The 23,036-nt window shown below is 45.0% G+C and overlaps 2 protein-coding genes and 2 pseudogenes across 4 annotated transcripts in view; 3 read left to right on the top strand and 1 right to left on the bottom strand.

Annotated features, from left to right (window-relative positions):
• RELCH (RAB11 binding and LisH domain, coiled-coil and HEAT repeat containing) overlaps positions 1–10,168 on the top strand; it is a 124,812-nt gene extending 114,644 nt beyond the window's left edge. Inside the window, exon 30 of the mRNA XM_058691891.1 lies at positions 655–10,168. Within this exon, the coding sequence (XP_058547874.1) occupies positions 655–751 (97 nt within the window). The 3' untranslated portion in view covers positions 752–10,168. The remainder of the gene's footprint in view (positions 1–654) is intronic.
• A 2,547-nt stretch (positions 10,169–12,715) lies between these two features.
• LOC131489979 (tubulin alpha-1C chain-like) lies at positions 12,716–14,238 on the top strand (annotated as a pseudogene).
• An 85-nt stretch (positions 14,239–14,323) lies between these two features.
• Positions 14,324–17,127, bottom strand: LOC131489980 (heterogeneous nuclear ribonucleoprotein A1-like; annotated as a pseudogene).
• Positions 17,044–23,036, top strand: part of TNFRSF11A (TNF receptor superfamily member 11a) — a 57,024-nt gene continuing 51,031 nt past the window's right edge. The window contains exon 1 of one of the 3 annotated variants that reach the window (XM_058691905.1): positions 17,044–17,197. In XM_058691905.1, coding sequence (XP_058547888.1) covers positions 17,123–17,197 — 75 coding nt within the window. In that variant the 5' untranslated portion in view covers positions 17,044–17,122. Of the gene's footprint in view, positions 17,198–18,982; positions 19,302–23,036 lie in introns of those variants that run through there. The other 2 variants (XM_058691908.1, XM_058691906.1) reach the window with 2 other exon arrangements.

The following is a 23,036-nucleotide window of genomic DNA, read 5'->3' as shown; positions in this document are numbered from 1 at the left end:
AGCTAATTTTTCATTACATAATCGATTTAGATTTTGTAAAAGATTTTACCCTTTGCCACATCACTCATGTCTCTTAGTATATAATTTGATTCTTACAGTAACTAGCTTTCTTTGGTATTTAGTTTGAACTTGCAGGTTCCTTGTAACTAAACTGGTCATACTAATGGGAGAAGAGCAAGAAGTGCCATTTCTTGAAAATAGTCGGTTCCTAGTGTTACCTAAGAGAAGGGAACTCTTCAGTTAACCACTGACCCGTGATTCCAAAAGTTAGAATCCTGGTTTCTTGCAGACACTACAACTAAAGTTTTCAGATCTTAGGAGGTCAATACTACGTATCAAATTTGGAGACCATTTTCTTTTAGTTGTCATACTACTGAAACGCTTAGTGTTGTAATGTAATCATCCTCAAGAAAGTCATGGAGAGATGACAGCCTACAGATGGAAAATGTCCTGATTTTCAAAACTGAGGAGGCAGTAGATTTTACAACATGTGGATCACCATTCTGAATCTATATAAAGCCTCTTCTGTCCTTTTCTGACCACTTAATCCAAAGTAACCCCTTTAATTCCCTGAGATCATCCTGGTTTTCTTCGTCATAATTACTCTTCTCAATACTCATTTTCTTGTTTTTTATTGTCTGTCTCTTTCACTAGACTCAGCTCCATGAGAGAGAATGTTGTCTATCCTTTTCAACCAATGTGTCTCCAGTATTTGAAGAATGCCTGGTGTATGATAAGTACTCAACATTAATTGAATGAATTAATGAATAAGAGCTTGATCCCAATTCCGTGAAAGTTTGCCAATTAGATTAAAAGGATGATTTATGAATCCCTCAAAACAGCATGAATTTACTGAGAATACATGCCAGACTAACCTAAAGTCCTTTTTTCATAGAGCTATTATTATATGTTGTTGATCAGGAGAATTGTGTGATCTTGTGCATCTTGCCTTCAGCAAAGTATTGGGTTTGTTTCTTATAGTGAGCTTATTTATATCCTAGGTAGAAAATATGGAATAAATAAAAGTCCCTAAAAGAGTCGTGCCACGTGTGTATGGCCTTAAAAGGTTTACAGAACTTGTATTCATATCTGACTCTCTGGGCAACCCCTCTTATCAACAGACCTCATCAAGTCTTCCAAGTGATCTGTAAGTGTGGAGAAGCCATCCCTTTCTAAAGATTGTAAAGTCATTCACCATTCGATGTACATTTATGGAGTACCTATTTTGTGCTAGGTGTAGGGATGCAATGAATAATTATGACTGACCTAGAGCAGAGCTTACAGCCAGGCAGCGAAACAAGTGGAGAGAGAAGGACTGAGGAGGACGTACTTTAGTTAGGTGATTATTTTTCTGGTTTACTTTGGAAGACACCTCTGAGCTGACACCTGAAAACTAGGAAGAATAGGCTTTAACCGTGTGAAAATAGGAAGAGAAAAAAGAACAGTATGTGCATAGGCAATGAGATGAAAGATAGTGCTATGTTCAAGGAACTGGAAAAAAAAAATGGCCCATATAGCTGAGACACTATCAAAAGATGAAATTGGAGAGGAGTATGGCCAGATCATATAGGGCTTTGTACACTAGACTAGAAGTTAGAAAGGGAAGCCTTTGAATAGTTGTAGTGGAATGATTTAACCCAATTTGTGTTAGGTATACTTCTGCTTTATAAGAATGCTTTTGAAAAGGAGAGGAGTAAAGGCTGACAGCAGAAGCTAACAAATGCAGTAGTCCAAGCAGGAGATGGGGGCAGCCTGGACAAAAAGGGAGGGAAAGGAGCAGATCTGCAACATAATTGGAAATAGAATTGGCATGACAGATTGGGTATGAAGAGTGAGGGAAAGGGAAAAACCAAAGATGCTTAGACCTCTGCCTGCAATAACTGAATAAAATAATGGGTGCTGACCATAGTGAAGAAGTAAAGAATAAGTTTGGAGAGTTCATCTACAATTTTGTTTTAGATGTCTAAGAGTTAATCTGTGGAATTCAAAATGTCTGAGAGTTAATCTGTGAAAACTTCAGGGAAGAAGTTAGTTCTCTGAGTCTGGATCTCGGGCTAGATTATGGAGTCCTGAGTATTTTCTGTAGAGCGATGGGACTAAATGAGATGGCCTGGGACAGAGGAACCATGGAGAAGAGGATCCAAATGTGAATCCTAGGACACTCCTCCTACTTCAAAATCCAACAGAGCAAGAGGAACTACTTAAAAGGATCAGGAGTATACAGTGAGTTGGAGGGAAACCAGGAGAGTGTGGCTTCATGGAAGCAAAGAGAAGAGCATTCTGAGGAGGGTCAGTTGCTACTCCTGCGTCAAGACGAGAATGGATCTGAAACCCATTGAAAGATGAAAGTCATCGATGACCTCAGTATAGTTTCGGCAGTTGAATGGAAATGCAAAGAGAGACAATGGCTAGAGATGACAGCTCTTTCAAAACAGTTGGCCATAAAGGGGAGCAGAGGTGCTGGTAGCTAGAAAGGAACATGAGGTCAAAGGAGGGTGCTGTTTAGCCTTGGTTTGTCATGGGAGAAATTAGGTCAGGTTCATATGCTAATAAGAATAAGCCAGCAAAACGAAAGATGATGATGATGCAGCATCAGTAACAAGCAAAGACTGAGAGTGAAATCCTTGAAGAGGCAAGAGGGGTTGAGATTCAGAGCACAAATGGAGGGACTGGCCTCATTATAATAGGGGAGAAGCAGAGGTGCTCTTGGAGGCGATTCGGTAGATTTAGTGGTGGGAAGGTTAGGGGGTTTCCATTTAATTCCTTCTATTTTCTCAGTGAAGTATGAAGCAAAGAAATTGATTTGGCTGGCATATGGAAAGTGTTAGAGGTTTGAAGAGAAAGAAGGTAGAAATGTTTGTCTTCGAGAATGGCAGAGGGAATTACTAAGGGAATTGCAGGATTTGTTTTGAAAGCCTATTTGAGAATAGTTATTGTGAATTTAAAGAGGGCTAGTTTACTAGATACACGTTAACTAATTGGAATTTGAAATAAAGAATTTAAATAAAGACAGCTAGTTAACACAAGTGATTTTTTTTTTTCTCCAGCCAAGAACAACTATTCAGGAACAGGTATGAAGTATACAGAGAATAAACAGGGCTGAGTTCTAGATGCTTCAGAGAAGGAGAAAGGACAAGGACATGAAAGCTACTTGTGTAGGAATGATTATAATGATGGGCCATAGAATCCAAACTGGAGAGGGGGAAAAAGGAAATATTGGAGTGAGGGGGGAAATAAATAATCTGAGAAATGGGTCCCAATAAAATTTTTTAAATATGTTTTAGTGAGAATATTCAAATAGGTGAACTGGATAGAAACTTCCTTTGGGAGTAAAAAATGAAAAGCAAATAAGACACCTGATCTACCTCCAGGCTGTAAGGTACAGGAGTTTGTGAGAACAAAAATAAAAAGCCTCCCCTAAAAAGGTGGTGTCTTAGGGGTAGCCAGGATTCAATTACAGTTGACCCACTTATACATGGATTTTTTTTTATAGTACAATACTGTAAATGTATTTTTTCTTCCATATGATTTTAACATTGTCTTTTCTCTAGCTTACTTTATTGTAAGAATATGGTATGTAATGCATAAACATACAAAATATATATTAGTCAACTGTTTATGTTATCGGTAAGGCTTTCAGTAAATAGTAGGCTGTTAGTAAAGTTTGGGGAAGTCAAAAGTTATATGCAGATTTTTCACCATGTGGGAGTCTGTTCATGAAACATACTGCTCTGTCGTTTTCTTGTAATGTCTGTGTCTGGTTTTGGTATTAGGGTAATGCTGGCCTCATTGAATGAATTAAGTATTCCTTCAGTTTCTATCTCCCAAAAGAGACTGCAGAGAAGTGGTGTAATATCTTCCTTTAATTTTGATAAGAATTCATCAGTAAACACATCTGGACCTAGTGCTTTCTGTTTTGAAAGATTCTTAATATTTTGATTCTATTTCTTTAATATAAGCCTATTGTGATTGTGAATTTTGACAAGATTGTATCTTTCAAGGAATTGGTCCATTTCTTTTTCTTTTTCTTTTTTTTTTTAAATAATCTCAATGTGGGACTCAAACACACCACCCAAGATCAAGAGTCACATGCTCTACCAACTGAGCCAGGCAGGCATCCCAGAAATGGTCCCTTTCATCTAAGTTATCTAATGTGTGTGCATAGAGTTGTTCACAGTATTCCTTTATTATTATCCTTTTAATGTCCATGGTATCTGTATCTTAAGGTAGAAGCTTAGATGACTGATTTTAGATCTTTCTTCTTTTCTGAAATATGTATTCAATGCTATAAATTTCCCACTAAGTACTGTTTTTGCTGTCTCCCACAAATTTTAATAAGTTGTGTTTTCCTTTTCATTTAGTTTAAAATATTTTTTAATTTCTCTTGAGATTTCTTCTTTGACCCATGTGTTAGATACAAATTGTTTAATCTTCATATATTTCGGGGTTTTCCAGCTATCTTTGTTTTTGATTTCTAGCTTAATTCCATCATAATCTGAAAGCAGACATTTTCTGATTTCTATTCTTTTGAATTTGTTAAGATGTATTTTATGCCCCAGAATGCAGTCTGTCTTGGTGAATGTTCCATGTGAGCTTGTGAAGAATGTGTTTTCTGCTGTCATTGGATGAAGTAGTCTACAGATGGCAGTTATATCCAGTTGATTCATGTTGTTGAGTCAACTATATCCTTACTGATTTTATGTCCATTTCCGAGAAAGTTGAAGTCTCCACCTGTAATAGTGGATTCATCTATTTCTCCTTGCAACTATATCAGTTTTTGCCTCATGTATTTTGACACTCAGTTGTCAGGCATATACCATTTTAGGATTGTTATGTCTTCTTGAAGAATTTACCCCTTTATCATTACTAATGCCCCTCTTTATCCCTGATAACTTTCCTTTGTCTAAAGTCTGCTCTGTCTGAAATTAATACAGCTACGCTTGCTTTCTTTTTTTTTTTTTTTAAGTGTATTTATTTATTTTGAGAGACAGAGAGGAGAGAAAATCCTAAGAAGGTTCCACACTATCAGCGCAGAGCCCGTCGTGGGGCTCGATCTTACAAAGTGTAAGATCATGACGTGAGCCAAAATCAAGAGTCAGACACTTAACCTACTGACCCATCCAGGCACCCTGACTCTTGCTTTCTTTTGATTAGTATTATCATGGTATGTCTTTCTCCATCCCATTCACTTGTAATCTATCCGTGTTCTTTTTATTTAGAGTGGGATTCTGGCAGATAACATACAGTTGGGTCTTGTTTTTTTGATCTACTTTCACAGTCTCTTTTGACTGGTGCATTTAGACCATTGAGGTGCACAGTATTAATATAGTTGGATTAATATCTACAATATTTGGTACTGCTTTCTACTTGTTGCTCTTGTTCTTTGTTCGTATTTTTGTCTTCTGCTCTTTTCCTTTTGTGATTTTAATTAAGAATTGTATATGATTCCACTTTCTTTCTTATTAGCATATCCATTTTACTTCTTTTTTGTTTAAACATTTTAGAGAGAGAAAGAGCATGTGTGCATGTGTGAGGGAGGGGCAGAGGAGAGAGAAAGACAGGGAATCCCAAGCAGGTTCTGTGCCCTCAGCACCGAGCCCAATGTGGGGCTTGAACTAATGAACTATGAGGTCATGACCTGAGCCAAAATCAAGAGTCAGATGCCTAACCGACTGAGACATCCAGGCCCCCCATGAATTCTTTTTTTTTTTTTTTACTTTTTTTTTTTTTACTAGAATTTCCAATATATATTTATAACTAATCCGAGTCCACTATCACAGAACACTGTAATGTTTCAAAGGTAGTGTAAATAACTTATGATAACAAAATAATCCTAATAATCCTAATTCCTTTCATTCCTTGTATTAGTATTGTCATTCATTTGACTTATGTGTAAGCATATTTATATAATACACATAAGCATACATAAACATTGTTGATATTACTATTTTTAAAAAACGTTTGTTAGAGTAAGAAAAATATTTATTTTACCTTCACTTATTTTTTCTTGCAGTGCTCTTCCTTTCTTTAAATAAACCTGAATTTCTGACCAATATTATTTTCCTTCTGTTAACATTTCTTGTACAGCAGATCTACAGGCAACAAATACATTCAATTTCTGTTTACCTGAGAAAGTCTTTATTTCTCCTTCACATTTGAAGGGTAATTTCACAGGTTACAGAATTCTAAGTTGGTGAATTATTCCTCTCAATACTTTCCATGTCTCCACTCTTCTCTTACTTGCATGGTTTCTGAGAAGTTGGAGGTCATTCTTATCTCTGCAGGTTAGGTGTTTTTTCCTTCCTCTTTCAGGATTTTCTCCTTATCTTTGATCTTCTATAGTTTGAAAGTAATGTGCTTATATGTACTTTTCTGGCTTTTATCCTGATTGGTATTCTCTGGACTTCTTAGATCTGTGGTTTGGCATCTGATACTAATTTGGGGAAATCCTCACTCATTAATGTTTCAAATATTCCTTTTTTTTCTTTCTCCCTTTCTTCTCCTGGTGTGCAATTTTGTAGCTGTCCCACAGTTTTGGATATTCTGTTCTGGGTTGGTTTTTTGTTTTTTTTTGTTTGCTTGTTTTCCAGTGTTTTCTGTTTACTTTTCATTTCTGCAAGTTTCTTTTTTTTTTGTAATTTTTATTTTAAGTAGGCTCCACGCCCAAGGTGGGGCTTGAATTCATGACCCTGAGATGAAGAGTCACATGCTCTACCAACTGAGCCAGCCAGATTCTATTGAGATGTCCTCAAGTTCAGAGATTCTTTCCTCATCCATGTCCAATCTGTTAATAAGCCTATCAAAGGCACTCTTCCTTTCTGTACATTGTATTCTATCTCTAACATTCCTTTTTGGTTCTTTTGTGGGATTTTCACCTCTCTGCTTACATTGCCCATCTGTTCTTGCATGCTGTCTACTCTGTCCATTAGAGGCCTTAGCATATTCGTCATGGTTGTTTCAAATTCCCTGTCTGATTCTTCCAGTATCCCCGCCATGTCTGGTGTTCTGCTGCTTGTTCTGTTTCTGCAAATTCTAATTTTTGCTGTTTGGTATGCCTTGCAACTTTTTCTTGATAGCCAGATATTAGGTACTGGGTGAAAGGAACTATTGTAAATAGGAGTTTAAGTTAGTAGTGTTAGTAGTCATAGTTAGTGTTAGTAAGTTGTGCAGGAGTGGGAAAAATATTCTCTAATCCTATGATTAGGTCTTGGTGTTTTGTGAGCCTGTGCCTCTGGACTGTGAATTTAAAAATCATGCCTCAGTTTTTCTCTCCCCCTGAGGTGGGACAGGATGGTGAGAATGGGCCGGAATCAGAGAATTCCCTTCTCCAGGTTAGGCTCTGGTTAACTTGTTTCCCCTGAGCACAGTCCTTCTTAAGACAAACAAAGTACTCTGGTTTATTTCAGAATGGATCCTTTTCCTTTCCCTCTGCCAAGGAGATTTTTCTCTGGTATTTACTGTGAGAACCTGGTTGAGCTCCTGGAGGCAAAACTTACAAAAGTTGGGCGGGGGGCGGGGGGGGGGGGGTGTTCTACAACTGGGTCCCCCTACAGTTTTGAACTCAGACTTGTCCACGCTGAGCCTCCAGCAAGTCATTAATTACAGTTCTGGTCTTCCTGCCCCAGCACTGATTCCCATGGAGATTTTAGCTCAAGAGTTCCTAACCTGGTCACTTGTGACTCTCTGTATTTGCCTATCAATCTCTCCAATTTGGGGCGGGGGGGGGGGGGGGGGCAGTGGTGTGCCCTGTGACCTCACTTCTTTTATGGATTTAAGAAGATTTGTTCATTTTCCAGTTTATTCAGCTTTTCACTTGTTGTTAGGACTCGGTGGTAACTTCCAAACTCCCTTCGTGCAGAACCGGAAACAGGAAGCAGCACAAATTTGTTTAAATGCAAAACACAGAAAAGAGGGTAAAAGTCATAAGATGTTGAAGGAGAAAAGAGAGAATGGGTAGAAATATTATTTGACAAGCAAATGGCCAAGAATTCTCTCAAACTGACAAAAACCATCAAGGTCAATGAGAACCACAAACCAGGATAGATTCTAAGATATGTAGAAAACTAAGCCTACATATGTTATAATAAACCCGCTGGAAAACAAATACAAAGAGAAAATCTGAAAAGCAGCAACTATAAGACTGATAGTTTACTCACCAACAGAAAACAAAGGAATAATGTCTTTAAAATGCCAAAAGAAAAATTGCTGCTGCCCTAGAATTCTACAGTCGGCAAGAATATCTTTTAAAATGAAATTGCTGGGGTGCCTGGGTGGCCCAGTTGGTTAAGCGTCCAACTCTTGATTTCGGCTCAGGTCATGATCTCACGGGTTCATGAGATTGAGCCCCATGTCAGGCTCTGTGCTAACAGTGCAGAGCCTGCTTGGGATTTTCTCTCTCTCTCTCTCTCTCTCTCTGTGCCCCTTCCCCCTCAAAATAAATAAATAAACATTTAAAATGAAGATGATTTAAGATATTTGTAGACAACCCTCACCCACCCCACCAAAAAACAGAAATTGTTACCAGCAGATCCACGCCAAATGAAATTATTCACGCCATAAGAAATTATTCAAGCCAAAGGGAAATAATCCTACGTAGTACCAATAAAGTTAAAAAAGTTAAGATGGAAGGACATATTCCTATTTAAACAAAAGAAACTTCTTACCAAAATCAACACAGCAGAGCACCTGGCTGGCTCAGTCAGTAGAGCGTGCAACTCTTGATCTTGGAGTTGTGAGTTCGAGCCCCATGTTGGACATAGAACCTACTTTAAAAAAACAAACAAAAAAAAAAACCTTTAAAAAACCAACACCAGAAGAAACAAAATCTCGGTAGTTCTAAACCTGTTAAAGAAGTTGAACTTGTAATTTCAAACTATGCCACGAAGAAACCTCAGTGGCCATATGGCTTCATCAGTGAATTCTACCAAATACTTAAGACAAAAATAATGGCATTCTTACACACCCTTTCCAAGTTCTTCCATATATTTCAGTCTCGCCCAACAACATCCCGACACCAAAACTTGACCCAATTCGGGAAGAATAAGGCCCATCTCTTAGATGTGTAAACTCTCAGACTAAATATTAGCACTCTGAATCCGCCATGTGACATAAAGCACCTATCCTTCATCGTTGAAACGATGAACAAAGGGTAATCTATTCATACAACAGAGGACTGGACAGTAATGACCTGGCTGACTCTCACAATGGTGAACAAAAGCCATACACAAGGTAATACTACAGTGCAGGGTCCATTTATATAAAGTGCAGAAGCAGACAAAGTGGATCACTGGTATTCTCATGAAATCTATCAAGAAGGATGAGGGGTAATGATTAAAGGGACTTGGGGGTTTCTGGTAATGTTCTACTTCATGGTTTGGGTGCAGGCTCTATATATGTCTTCATTTTTTGACAATTAGCCCAACTGTATTCTTTATGTATGTTCTACTTCAATAAAAGTACTCTTAAAAAGAAACCGTTCTGTGTCAATCTAGGTGGCAGCATCAGTTGTCTTTTATGGCCAGTCTGAACCTGACCGATTCGAAAGTAGAACTTTGCCATCAGCAAGTAGGATGATACCTGTCCTTGTGTTCATATGTAAGTGACACAGAGCTACTTTCTCCATCTCATTAGGGCTGAGAAGAAGGGAAGTAGGGGACACATAAATTATCTCTGTTTCCACTTGAAACCGTTTTATCTGTAACAAAATATCCAAAAAGTAGCGATAACTACTAGTTTAATGGTTCAGAAATTCATTTATTTTGAATACCAAATCGGTAGCACTGAAAAAATTCTTGTCCCCCAAAGCAAGCAAGATAGGTTTCCATGGACACAGTTCAAAATTTGTCACAAATTTTCATATTATGTTTGGGTATCATTACCGGATAGTATTGCACCCTAATTTATCTCTGAACGGCCACTGATCTATCAATGCCTTACTTCTGTTTAAAAAGTGTTGTATAGGCAAGATAAGAAGAAGAACAGAACAGAACAGCGTAGGTAATAAAAACATTTGTATCTATTAGTTGGTTTTCACTGAAAGAAAGATTTGTGAAGTCCTATGTTTACTTCATAGCTTTGCTTTTTTTTAATGTATTCTCTTTACGTGACCACAGTCACAGTAACTATTTTTACATCACCATGTCAAAAAATAAACATTTCATTAACAAGATTATGCCTGTTTTCTGCTGCCTAAATAAAGATTACAGTGTTATATTAAGATTAAAATATTACATTAGGATGTAATGTAAGACTTAAAAGCCATCCTCTAGAAACAAAAATGAGAGCTATACTTTTACGTTACCTTTTTGAATCTGAAAATTAAACAGTTCATGCAGAAGTGGGAAACAGTGGGGATTTCCAGGGTGAGATGCACACTATCCATATAAAAAAGCCTATGATTCCTGTATCTGCACAATATACTTGGTTTTTCCTTAGTACCAGTAAGCACAATTCATTTTCAGCTCATTAGTTTTTAAAAATCAGAAACATTTAACTTTACTAAATATTAAAATATCTATTGTTTAAAATGCATTTTTACATTTATTACAGATAACCAAAATTTAGTTATACATGTGGGATTTCTTAAATCGTAAAGAATATTTAAAATAGTTTCTGTAAATGTTGAGCAACCTCTTTAGCTATAATTGTGCATCCTTCACCTAAGAGAAAAATAGTATTGGAAATAATTTCCACGTTCCTCCTAAGAATGCTATAGGAAAGAGGATATCCTCAGGCCCATTGTGATGGATTTTGTTGTTAACAAATGGCATTCTACATTAATATTTATAAAATATTTGAATTATGTGAGTGGTAGTTCTGTAAATATAGAAACAGTCCTCAAAAAGTAATTTATAGTGTTTTTTTTTAATTAAGCTTTTTTTTCCCCCTAGTTGATTTAATGTGTTAACATGGGCATTCTATTGTTCAAAGTGCTTCCAAAACCAGCACACTCACCTCTGGGGCTTTCCAAGCAGAAGTTTAAGTCCTTTCATCTTTTTTGAGAAAAGAAGGGGCTAACGTTGGACATGTGCCAGGAGCAAGCTGGTATTTCTCATGAAGTGCCACACTGAAAGCACCCTCTCCCACATGTCCGCTCCTTGAGGCCAAAACCAGCCCTCATCTGCCTTTCACACCACTACTTTTTCTAGAAAGCCTGTCTCCACATTCCAGACAATAGGCTGTCACCTTTCCCTTCTGCAACTCACTTGACATTAAAAATCTGGTGCTTAGTGAGGCAGGAGAACACTCCAGAGCCAGAACAGCCAAGGTTTGAATCCCAACTCTGCCCCTATTGGCAAGTGACCCTACGGCAAGTTATTAACCACTCTGTGCCTCAGTTTCCTAATCTGTAAAATGGGACTAATCGAGGCTGTTGCAGGAATTAAATGAATTTGCATGGTTAAGGATGCTATTGGTGTTTGCTATCATTATTGTCTTTCTAGAAACTCCTTTTGCATATATCAATAAAATCACGTTTATGATTGTTTACAAACATGGGATGATATTACTCTGTAACTTGCTTCTTTTACTTAGAGGGCAGTAGACGTCTTTCCAAAAACCACTTGATTTTCTTAAACAACTGCATTATAGTCTATACTATGGTAAACTCAATTTTTTTTTTTTTTTGCCATTTCTCCATGAAACTCACATTTTTCTCTTTGTGGTTTTACAAAAATGCTAAGGTAAATAAACATCCTTGCATGTCTCTCTATATGTATGGATGGATTAGATTCTCAGACACGGAATTGACTTGTCAAACGATATTCACATTTTTAATTGTTTGTTTGTTTGTTTAATCAACACCACCCGAGAGCTTTCCAAAAGCACAAAGCAAGCAGGCAGGCTGAACAGTAGGGAGCTACGGAGCAAAACAAGTAGGAGGACTACATGTAGCTGCACAAAGCCAGGAGGGGGAAATGGAAGTATGCTCTTTGACCTCAAGTGGCAGAATTGTAGCTGAAGGTAGACTGCGGTTAAGTTACAGGTGCATATTGTAAACCCAGAGCTAAAAAAAAATAAAACAAGGACGCATATAAAATAAGCTAACAGTGGAGAGAAATGGCACCCTAAAAAATAATCCAAAAGAAGATGGGAAAAGAGGAACAAAGAAGGAACAAACAAAACAAATAGCAAGACAGTAGACTCACATGTCACCATATCTATAATCACATTAAATGCGAGTGGTCTGAAAACTCCAAAGGATAGAGACTGTCAAATGGATTAAATGAAAAGGCAAGAGCGAATCAGACGCTGTCACTTTAAATAGATCTAAACCTAAAGGGAGGGTCCAGGCCCCAGAGATGGCAGACGGCGGGAGGTCTGCGCCCGGGAGGCTCTGGCCACGCTTCCTTTACCGGGTGCCTTTCCTCGCCTGGGCTCTGCCGGCCTGACGCGCCCCCGAAACCCACTGAGGACGGGACGGGGCCGATGCTTCTCCTTTCTCCTTCCCATAGCCCTCTCCGTCCTCTTCCCCGCCCCACTGGCCCGTCTGTGGCCCCAGGACATTTCCTCCCCTTCCCTGATCTGGCTCCTACAGAGAAGTCTGCTTTGAACCTTTGAACCCACCAGGCAGCGTCACGCCCCCTCTGGCCGGGGCGACCCACCTCGCTGGGCCTGTGTTGCAGCGAGGGGGCGGCAGGAGGGGGGGAGCAGGGGGCCTCGAGGCGGGGTCGCGGGGGCTGGGACACCGTCCAAGATCCGCCCCCTGCCGCGCTGTTGCGGAGAGTGAGGGAGGGAGGGTGCGGTACGTTGGGTCCTCCGGGCTGGCCTTCCTCTCACCGCTTCTCCTCCCACCCCGCGAATTCTTGTCTGTCGGTGGGGGATCCTTGTCACCGTCCCCTCGCCTTCTCCAGCCCTGCAGAGCCCTGTAAGTCTCAGGCATCTCCATCCATGTTGGCCAGGCTGGTGTCCAAATGGGCAATGACTGCTGGTAGCTCTATTGCCTGGAACAGACTTCCAGCCTGATGACCGGATGCCAAGTGACACGACCACTGGGGGAGGAGAGGACTCCTTCAACACCTTCACTGAGACAGGTGAAGTTTGCACAGGCACCTGCCTCTAGCTCTTCTACCCAGAGCAGCTGATCAAGGGGCAAGAAAGATGCCACCAATAACTATGGTCGTGGGCGCTATACCATTGGCAAGAGCATTGCCCTCCTTGGTCAGTGGCCCGAAAGTAGCCCCCCCGGGGCACAGGTTTTCAGGGCGTCTTGGTTTTCCAGTTTTGTGGGGGTACTTGTTCTGGGTTCCCCTCCCTGCTGATGGAACCTGTCACTTATGGCAAGAAATCCAAGCTGGAGTTCTCCATTTACCAGGCCCCCAGGTTTCCACAGCTGTAGCTGAGCCCTTCAACTCCATCCTCACGACCCACACCATCCTGGAACACTGTGATTGTGCCTTCATGGTAGATAATGAGGCCATCTATGACATCAACATTGAACACCCAACCTACACTCCCCTTAACCACCGGATTAGCGCAGTCGTGTCCTCCATTGCTGCTTACTCAGATTTAATGCAGCCCTGAACGTTCATCGGACAGAATGCCAGACCGGCCTGGTGCCCTAATCCCACATGAACTTCTCTCTGGCCACACGTTCCCCCATTATCTCTACTGAGAAAGCCTACCATGAACAGCTTCCTGTAGCACAGATCACCGAGGCACGCCCTGAGCGAGCCAACCAGATGGCGAAATGGGCCGCTTGCCATGGTAAACACGTGGCTTGATGCCTGCTGTACCAGAGGGATTTTTCTGTGGCCCACGAGGACGTGGCTGCCCTCGAGAAGGATCACGAGGAGGTTGGAGTGGAGAGTGCCGAGGGAGATGATGAGGGTGGGGAGCATTCACCGCTCTGGTGCAATTTGACATCCTGTCGTCTGGGGCTCCTATTTCCATTGTTCTGCGGAGCTGTCCATAGTGGGCCTAACTCATCAACAAAAGCGAAGTTTCTTTTTTATTGTTATTATCAAGAGGATATTAAGTCATTTGTTGATGACACATGATAATGGATGACACACAAGCTTTCATCCCACCTATAATTTTATCTGATACCATAATTCAGTTTAGATATTGCATCGGATGTGCCAGCAATCTAGCCCAATAAACTCCATGACTTTGCTCGGGTGACCCTTTTAATGGTGAGCTCCAGGGCACAACACATTAACTGTCGGTTCAACGACACCAAGGTTTGTGGAGACTATGGCTTCTGTGCCCAAGCAGTTTGCCAGTAAATTTCAAACGGAACCTGGTAGCTCCCTGAAGGAATTCCAACACACATTGCCGAGGTAGTTGACCAAGATGGCTTCAGAGTAGACTCACTTTACACAGCACAGTTTTATAAAGACACATTTATTCAGCATCATGATCAGACTATTACGTTTAGCAGTCAATAGCATGGATGCAAAAAAAAAAAAAACAACAAAAAACTACATGAAAACCCTTTCTTGGAATGCTTTACACTTCCCACAGAACAGAAACTAAAATAACAGGTCATACAATTAGTCACCAAAAAACACAGTCCTCGAGTTTTTGGACCATACGCATGAGTCTTGGCTAAAACACGTCCTCTTTGTAGCAGCTAGGCCCTGCCACCACTGTGCTTGGCTGAGTTCACCTTGTAACCTTCCCCGTCACATCTCTGGCTCTCCTTTCCTGCTAAGCTTTGTTTCCTGACAGCGATTAAAGCCTTCTGCCACCACCATCACTACTACTACTGCTGGAACCGCCATAGCCACCTTGGTTTTGTGGTTTGGCAAAACGCTGGCCTCCACCACCACAGGGGCCAAAATTCCCTCCTTTCATGGGACCAATATGTGAAGGCTGTTGTCATTGCCGAAACCATTATAGCCTCCGCCACCTCCAAAGTTTCTTCCTTCGTTACCAAATCCAGGGTGGCCATCCGCACTGCCACCATATCCACAACCATCTCAACGGCCACCAAAGCCACGTCACCCACTGAACTTTCCTCCACAACCGAAGTTGTCGTTCCCACCAAAACCACCGCCGAGGTTTCCAGAACCACTTAAGACCTCTTTGGCTGGATGAAGCACTAGCCATCTCCTGCTGAGATAGGGCTCTCCTTACTTCACAGCTGAGGTGGTTTGGAATGACAATCTTGTCTGCGGAGTCACGGTCATCAAATGTTACAAGAGCAAAGCGTCTCCTCTAGCCACCGCCTCAGTCAGTCATGATTGCAATCACTTCCATTTTCCCATACTGTTCGAGATAATCTCATAGATGATGGCTCCTTTAAGGCCACCGACAACAATCTTTTTCACAGTTAAGTGGGTACCAGGTCTTTGAGAATCTTGAAACAGCCCTATTTGGTTCTACAACTCTTCCGTCCACCTTGGGCGGCCCTGCATTCATGGCTGTGTCCACCTCTTCCCCAGTGGCATCTGTGACAAACCCAAAGCCTCTGGAGTGCATGGTGTTTTCTCCCCTCATTACCACACAGTCTGTGAGTGTTCCCCGTTGCTCAGAATGGCTCCTCAGACTCTCATGGGTTGTTGCAAAGCACAAACCTCCGACGAAGAGCTTCCGCAGCTGTTCAGGCTCTTTGGGACCCTCTGACTTCGACGTGCAGCAGTGGGAGGGGAGACTTTTAAGATACTTGCCAGTGTCCATAGACAGAAAGGCTGATGTCTCTATTTTAAACGTAAAAACAAGAAAAAAGATAAAATGAGAAATCCCATGTAAATGCTATTCATAAGAAAGGTGAAGCCGCTATATAACTAACGCCAAAGTAGACTTCAGAACCCAAAGTTTTATCATGGATCAAGGAGGCCCTACCATAATGATGAAAAGTCAATTCATCAAGAAGACATAATAATCTGAAATGTTTATGCTTCTAATCTAAGCGTCAAAAAATTGGCGGGCGGGGGGGGGGTGGTGAGACCTGAAAGGCAAAAATAAACAAACTCACAGTTTTCGTTGCAAATTTCCAGTTTCCTCAGAACAACTAGGCAGAAAATGACATGATATTTCAAACGATTTGATATAATTGACCTTTAAAACCCACTTCGCCCAACAACCGTAGAAGATCCTATGGAATATTCACTAGGATACACCATGCACTGGGCCGAAAGTAAGGCAAGCAGATACAGTTCTAGCACTCAAGAAATTCAACCTTCTCTTGACATCAGGCAAGTATGTTCCCTCAAAAAGTTATCCATACAAAGGAGCAGGTGTATGCGTGCGTCCCGCATCGACCTAGAACGGGAGGGAAGATACACTCCTAAGCAAGGAATAGCAAGCGACAAGAACAACAGGTGCAGCGCGCCCGACAGCTGGCGGGTTCTACAGCAGCAAAAGGACTCATCAAGGCTAGTGCCTGGATGGGGTGGGGGGTGTGGGTGGGGGACGGAGACAGGATGGTGTCTCTCACCCCAGAGAAGGGTACTAGAGGAGAGGCAAGAGGAAGTGGCTGCTGGCCAGAAAACTTTGAGGGAGGATTGTATGAAGCGCGCTGGATGGCATACTGTGGTGACCTTTGCATTGTACTCCACGAAATCCCCAGCGAAGATCCTCTTCTGGTTAATTCCCGGTGGTGGGGTATCCACCCTTGCTTGGGAGGCCCCGCCTGTTAGGGTCGAGCGCGTGGGATCCAGGCGGGCGTGGGCCCGCGGGCTAGGCCGCCGCCGCCCCGTCCCCTCCCCTGGAAGCCGGCCCGGGATGTCTGGGTGCAGACCGGTCCGTGCCCGCCAACGTGAAAGACACAGCAGGTCGGGTCGCAGGCAAACCTGTCCGCGTGCAACCTGCAGAGCCCAGGGTTAGAAGCTCCGGGCTAAGTCTCGCGCCCGCGGCTGCAGAAGATGCGGGAGGAGGGGCGGCGAACCCCCGCTCCCCCCCGCCCCGCCGTCGCCTTCGCAGTCCTCACCTCGCTGTGCCTCCGGTGTGCCCGCTCGCCCAATAGAAGGCGCGCGCCCCGCGCTCGGGCACCACCTGGCGGGCGCCGCCGGCCCGGCGGGAGGGGGAGCAGCGCGGGCGGGCGGGCGGGGACAGGTGGCGGGGCGGGGCGGGGCGGGGCGGGGCGCGGCGGCGGGGCGGGCCGGCCCGAGGTCCCAGACAGCCGCGCAGCCCGGGCCGCAGAGGCCGCAGAGCGCGGCGCCCGCCCGCCCACCGCGCCATGGCCCCGCGCGCCCGGCGGCGCCGCCCGCTGCCCGCGCTGCTCACGATCTGCGCGCTGCTCGGCCGTCTGCAGGTAAGCGAGCCGCCCGGCCGCTCCCGCCCCCCGCGCACCCGGTTCCCGCGCGCGACGCCTCCTCGGGAGCCCGGGGAGGGACCCGGACGCGCGGGCTGCGAGACGTCCTGGGACCGGGACAGAGAGAAGCGGGAGACGGCGGAAAGGCGAGGCGCTTCCGCGGGTAGGACGGCGGAGGGAGGGGAAGGGCGAGTGCAGAGATCTTGGGGCGCAGAACGCGGACTTGCGGGACCCCACCACCCGCGCGCGGGCTCCCAGAAGTCCGCGTAGGGGCAGCCTTTGAGGTCAGTGATTGTCCAGACGTTTCCGGAGCGCCAAGTTGGCGCGCAGGGTAGCTTCTGTGCAGACGCGGCCCCTGTCCCCCTGCGAACGGAGTGGGCGAGGGGAGAACTCAGAGCCGCACGCATGCCCACGCCGGGTACCCGCTCCTGAATGCGAGTTCGCCTCCCAGGCCACTTTGAGTCCCTCGGGACGCTAGGCCATCCCCTCTGCCTGGCTTCGCACCCTCTCCCCACCTCGGTTTCCTTGGTCATCCGAAGACCGGTGCTCGTCGCCTCACGGGGACGTCTAGAGCGCGCAGTGAAAGCGAATTTGGCAGTTTCTGCAGAAAAGCCACATAAGATTTCCTTTTTATGCTCCCTTGTTTTTTACGTCTCGTGCTCCCCTCCGACTCTCCCCGCTGACAGCTTAAGGGCCACCAGGTCGGGTTCTGGCTCCGAATGACCGGAGAATCACTTGTCCTCCGAAGCACTTTGATGACGTTAGGACAGAATACTGTTTGCATTTGGAGGAACCGAGGCACACGGGGTGCCGCAAGCCTGCCGGGGAGCCCCAGGCTGAGGCCTGTTGCGCAGGAGTTGGGATGGCGGTGATCATCCTCTCTGGTGCCGGCCCTCCTGGGGCTCCCCAGCCCGGGATGCACCTGGGGCTCCCCACGGGGGCCTTGGGCCCTTGCCTTGGGAGGGCCTCCCGGCTTCAGCGTGAAGAGTGCGCCGTGCCGGGTCCTCACCGCCTGGTTTGGTCAGAGATTTCTTCCCCACCCCACCCAGGACGGTTGCGGATAAAGCTGGTTACTGATTTTCTGTCCTCCTGGTGGAGAGCTATCTGGTGCGGCAAACCCAGCACCACAAATTCTGTAAAAACCTTGTGTACTTGGAAGTGCCTCGGAGGGAAGGGTAAATGGCAGTGGTTTTCTTGGTTTGGGCAGTTTCAGATTTCCCTTCTCTGTTACAGTTGGCCGAGGCTGTTCTGTTAACATGGGTCTGCGGAATGGCCCAGAACCCTGCGAAGACAGGCCAGCCGCTAGTAGAGCCGTGTTTCGGGGCCAGAGAAGGTGGGGCGGGGGAGCCAGCTTAGGGGGAAAGCCTTGACAAAAATAACAGGAGCGTGTGTGCTGTAGGCTGGAGCAGACGATGCTCGTGAAGGTTCATTCCATGTCGTTCCGACGGGTATGGGTCTCAGAATAGTTGAGGGAAAAGAAGGCGGAAAAACCTAATGGAATTTTTTCATTTTAAGCACGTCAGGCGTTGCTTAATGAAGTGCTCAACAGGTTGGACAGGGTGCTACCTTACTTGAACTAAAGGACCAGGGCTCCAGTGATCTCCCGGTTCCTGAGTTCGAGCCCCGAGTCCGGCTCTGTGCTGACAGCTCAGAGCCTGGAGCCTGTTTCTGATTTTGTGTGTGTCTCTCTCTGCCCCTCCCCTGCTCACACTCTGTCTCTGTCTCTGTCTCTCTCTCTCTCTCTCTCCCCTAAAACTAAATAAACATTTAAAAATTAAAAAAGCATCTCACACTACTATTGCAAAATCTGTATACGTACGTATATTCGTAAAACGCAGTAGGTTCCAATATGAACAGCAAATGCTGTCAAAACAAAATTATTTTTCAGAGATAGCTTTCGACAGGTGCTACTTCCCCTCCCTTTCCCTTTTGGCCACTTGAATCCTGTGCAGTTTTTAATCACGTCTAAACAGGAAACAAATGACACTGAGACAGTCGTAATCAAATGAGAGAGGTCTGTGCCAGTCTCGCCAGTGGAGATCCATGAACTCTGACAGCCGAAGGTAGCTGCCGTGCTGCTGTGTCCTCCCCAGGCAAGAATGTGGTATGTTCACTTGTGGTGTGTGGTATTTTGTGTAATGACTGCTTCTTTGGCCAACATATTCTATTCGTTCAAAGCCAGGAATTGTATTGGCGATCCGTTGAGGTTGGTTATCACATCCTGGGCGAGGCTTGAAGAACTCCTTAGCGAGAGGCAAGGGGTATTGGCTTTGTGAAATCGCTGGCAAAACCAGCTTCTAGGGAGCGCTTTTTGTACAAGTATTTATTTTCATTTACATTATGCTAAACAGATTTATTTATTTAAAAAAAAAATTTTTAACGTTTATTTATTTTTGAGACAGAGAGAGACAGAGCATGAACAGGAGAGGGGCAGAGAGAGAGGGAGACACAGAATCTGAAACAGGCTCCAGGCTCTGAGCTGTCAGCACAGAGCCTGACACGGGGCTTGAACTCATGAACCACGAGATCATGACCTGAGCCGAAGTCGGCTGCTTAACCAACTGAGCCACCCAGGGGCCCCTGCTAAACAGCTTTAAAGGTACCTGGAAGGCTGACAGTTTTGCCCTTTAAAACATTTCTGTGATTATCTCTCTGCCTATATTTATGAGGGAATTTGTTTTCAGACATAAGAAGAGTATTGGCCCACAGATAAAATCCTTTTGTGTTTTTATGTTGATAGTTCCACTGTTTATTCCAAGTAAGGAAATACAGAAACTCCCTGTTTTGGGTGCCTGGGTGGCTCAGTCGGTTTAAGTGTCCAACTTCCGCTCAGGTCCTGATCTCGCTGTTCGTGGGTTCAAGCCCTGCATGGGGCTCTGTGCTGACAGCTCGGAGCCCGGAGCCTGCTTCGGATTCTGCGTCTCCCTCTGTCTCTGCCCCTCCCCCACTTGTGCTTGGTCTCTTTCTCTCTCTCTCTCTCTCTCTCTCTCTCAAAAATAAACATTTAGGGGCGCCTGGGTGGCGCAGTCGGTTAGGCGTCCGACTTCAGCCAGGTCACGATCTCGCGGTCCGTGAGTTCGAGCCCCGCGTCGGGCTCTGGGCTGATGGCTCGGAGCCTGGAGCCTGTTTCCGATTCTGTGTCTCCCTCTCTCTCTGCCCCTCCCCCGTTCATGCTCTGTCTCTCTCTGTCCCAAAAATAAATAAAAAACGTTGAAAAAAAAATTAAAAAAAAAAATAAATAAACATTTAAAAAAATTTTAAAGAGAAACTCTGTTTTCAGGCAATTGATTAGACACAACCCTGTTTGTCTCCCGTTATCTAAGGGCAGGTTCACGCATATTCCGGCCAACAAACATTTACGGTCTACAACACTGTGCTAGTGGGAAGCGGGACGAAGACAACTGTGTCACAGGCCACAGTCTAGTCAGCGGACTAGACGGGTGAACGTGTAATAATAATAAAGCAGCACGTAATGACAGAAGGTGCAGAGGGGGGCGGAGGGAAGAACTAAACAGGTAGAACTCGAGCAATCAGGGTGGGCTTTGGAGGAAGGGGTTTCTGCCACGGTCCTTGCAGCATGGGTAGGAAACGAAGGGTCAGATTCCAAGAGGCAGCTGGGGAAGGAGAACTTTCTAGTCGAGAGACAATGGCATGGCTGATTCGGGCCTAAAGGAATCTTAGGGAAAAACAAACAAACAGAGAAACAAACAAAACGTACCACTTTTTTTTTTTTTTTTTTTTTTTAATGACTTTACAGATGGTACAAAGCACTTAATTCAGGAAAGCCAACAACAGACAGGACGTTAAACATTTATTATAGTTTTTGAGATAAGTCTTGTATGGCTCCTGGTGAGGTGGTAAGGTAGACTGATCAGAAGCAGATAAGCCACAGGGCCCTGGGAAAGCCTGTGGGGAGACCCCACGGAGGAAATCCCCTCGAGTGGAGCTCTGTGTTGTAGGATATACACCTGCCCGGCTGTCTTCCTGGCCCCCTCCCATCCCGGAGGCAGGCCTCGGCTCTATTGCAATACTTTGTTTGGAGAAGCACACACTTGTGAATCCGTGGTCTTTAGTTCATTTTGTTGATAGCAAGGGTTTCAGATGTCTCCCCTGCTGTTTCCTTCCCGCTGTTTCCCCCAAAGTGACACATCTGTAATATAAACACATTCTCTGGGTTGATAAGGAAATATGAGCTTGCTTTTTCAGTTATCTACCAGCAATTCTTACACCAGGAAAACTGAAACAATAAAGGTGTATCTTTGAAGGTCAATAAATCAGTGTTTTATGAGGCCATGGAAAGGGGACTTCCAAACCCAGGCCTCCTTTGCGGAGAGGGTTGTGTGTAAGAAGGCGCCGTGTGAACTTTATCTGTCATGTCAGTGTTAAAATTTCCCTCACTGTATTTTCCTATTTTTGAAGTACATGGGAAAAAAATATCAGTGTTTTTTCCCCACACGACATGTGCAACGGACTAGGAATTTTGTCTAGGCCGTTCTTGTTTTGGTTTGTTTTTGGCTTGGTGTGTTTTTTGTTTTTGTTTCGCTGAGATGGGTCTGCACCCCGGTCATCAGCTTTACAGGTGATTCGCCCACAAGGGCACCTACCGTCCCGGCCAGGTGGCCGCCCTGTGTCCCTGCAGCATCCTGAGCCCCACCCACAAGGGGAGCACCCCCGCCTGAGCACACAGCAGCCTGGCCTCACCTGCGAGCACCCCGAGCTGGCCTGGGTAGCATTCTGCCCGGCAGGTGATTTTCCTTCCCAGCACTCCTCCTGGTTGGTCGGAATTCATCCACTTTCTCTTTGTGTTTCCCTCTGCTTGCAGGGAGTGGGCTTCCTATAGGATCCCCTGCTAGACACTCATTTCATCCTTTCTGCCCCCAAACCCTGAGCCCAAAGAAACCCAGACTGAGACGCTCGGCTTCAGCAAAGCAGAAGACCTGGTCCGTCTGAAGTTAGTGAGCTTTTGAGGTTGAGCCCCGAGTGGGCGGTGAGTGAGATTACACACAGCCCCATGTCTCTGTCCTCATTCTGAGAGACGCTGTCAGCCTGTTTCCTGCCAGAGAGACCGACGTGCCCAAGCGCCCCTGGCAGGCTTCCCCTCCGTCTCCGAAGTCAAGGGCTGGCACCCCCGTCTGCAGTTTGAAGCACATTCTTTGTGGATGTGTGCTGATGACTTGATGCCTGTATTTGTTTTGTGGGCCCCTCCTCTTCCAGCCTTTGATGTCTGTGGGCTCCCACATTCAGGACAGGGAACTCACTAGTGAGCAAGAAAACAACCTATACTCATTTATTTCAACAAAGTGAGCCCGTGCTTACCGCGTGTGGGACACCCCACAGTAGGCTGAGGGGACAGAGACCCCCCCCCCCCACAGCCCCTGTCGTCGGGAGGCGCACTGACGTTTAGGATACCGTACAGGAGGAGACCGGTTTCCTGGGAGCATTTTCCACGTGTGGTGGGCGCCCAGGACGAGGAGTGCTTTAACCTGCTTGAAAGAGTCTCTCCTTCCTTTCCTCCCAGTTTGTCCAAAGCCCAGAAGGAGGGACAAGAGGGCAGCGTCTGGGCTGGGGACCCACGGGTGGCTGGGGCCAGGAGGCATGACTGCAGTGTTTTCAGGGAACTCGTAAAAGGATGGCATTCCTGGATTTCCAAGGGCACGTGGGGAGAGGGGGCAGCACCAACACTCAGGGGCCTTGAGGCCTGCAAAATACTTTAGATGCTATCTTGCTGTATTGTGGGCTGGGAGGGTCATGATCAGATGTGTGCCTTATGGGGAAGGGTGTGTGTTGGGTGGGGGGGGGGGGGGGCAGTAAGGAGGCCACTGCCCTGGTTTCGGGAAGA

This window comes from Neofelis nebulosa, chromosome 11 (genome assembly GCF_028018385.1).
Source record: "Neofelis nebulosa isolate mNeoNeb1 chromosome 11, mNeoNeb1.pri, whole genome shotgun sequence".
Lineage (NCBI taxonomy): Eukaryota > Metazoa > Chordata > Mammalia > Carnivora > Felidae > Neofelis > Neofelis nebulosa.
Note: the sequence above shows the minus strand (reverse complement) of the source record. Positions and strands in the feature narration are given on the sequence as shown.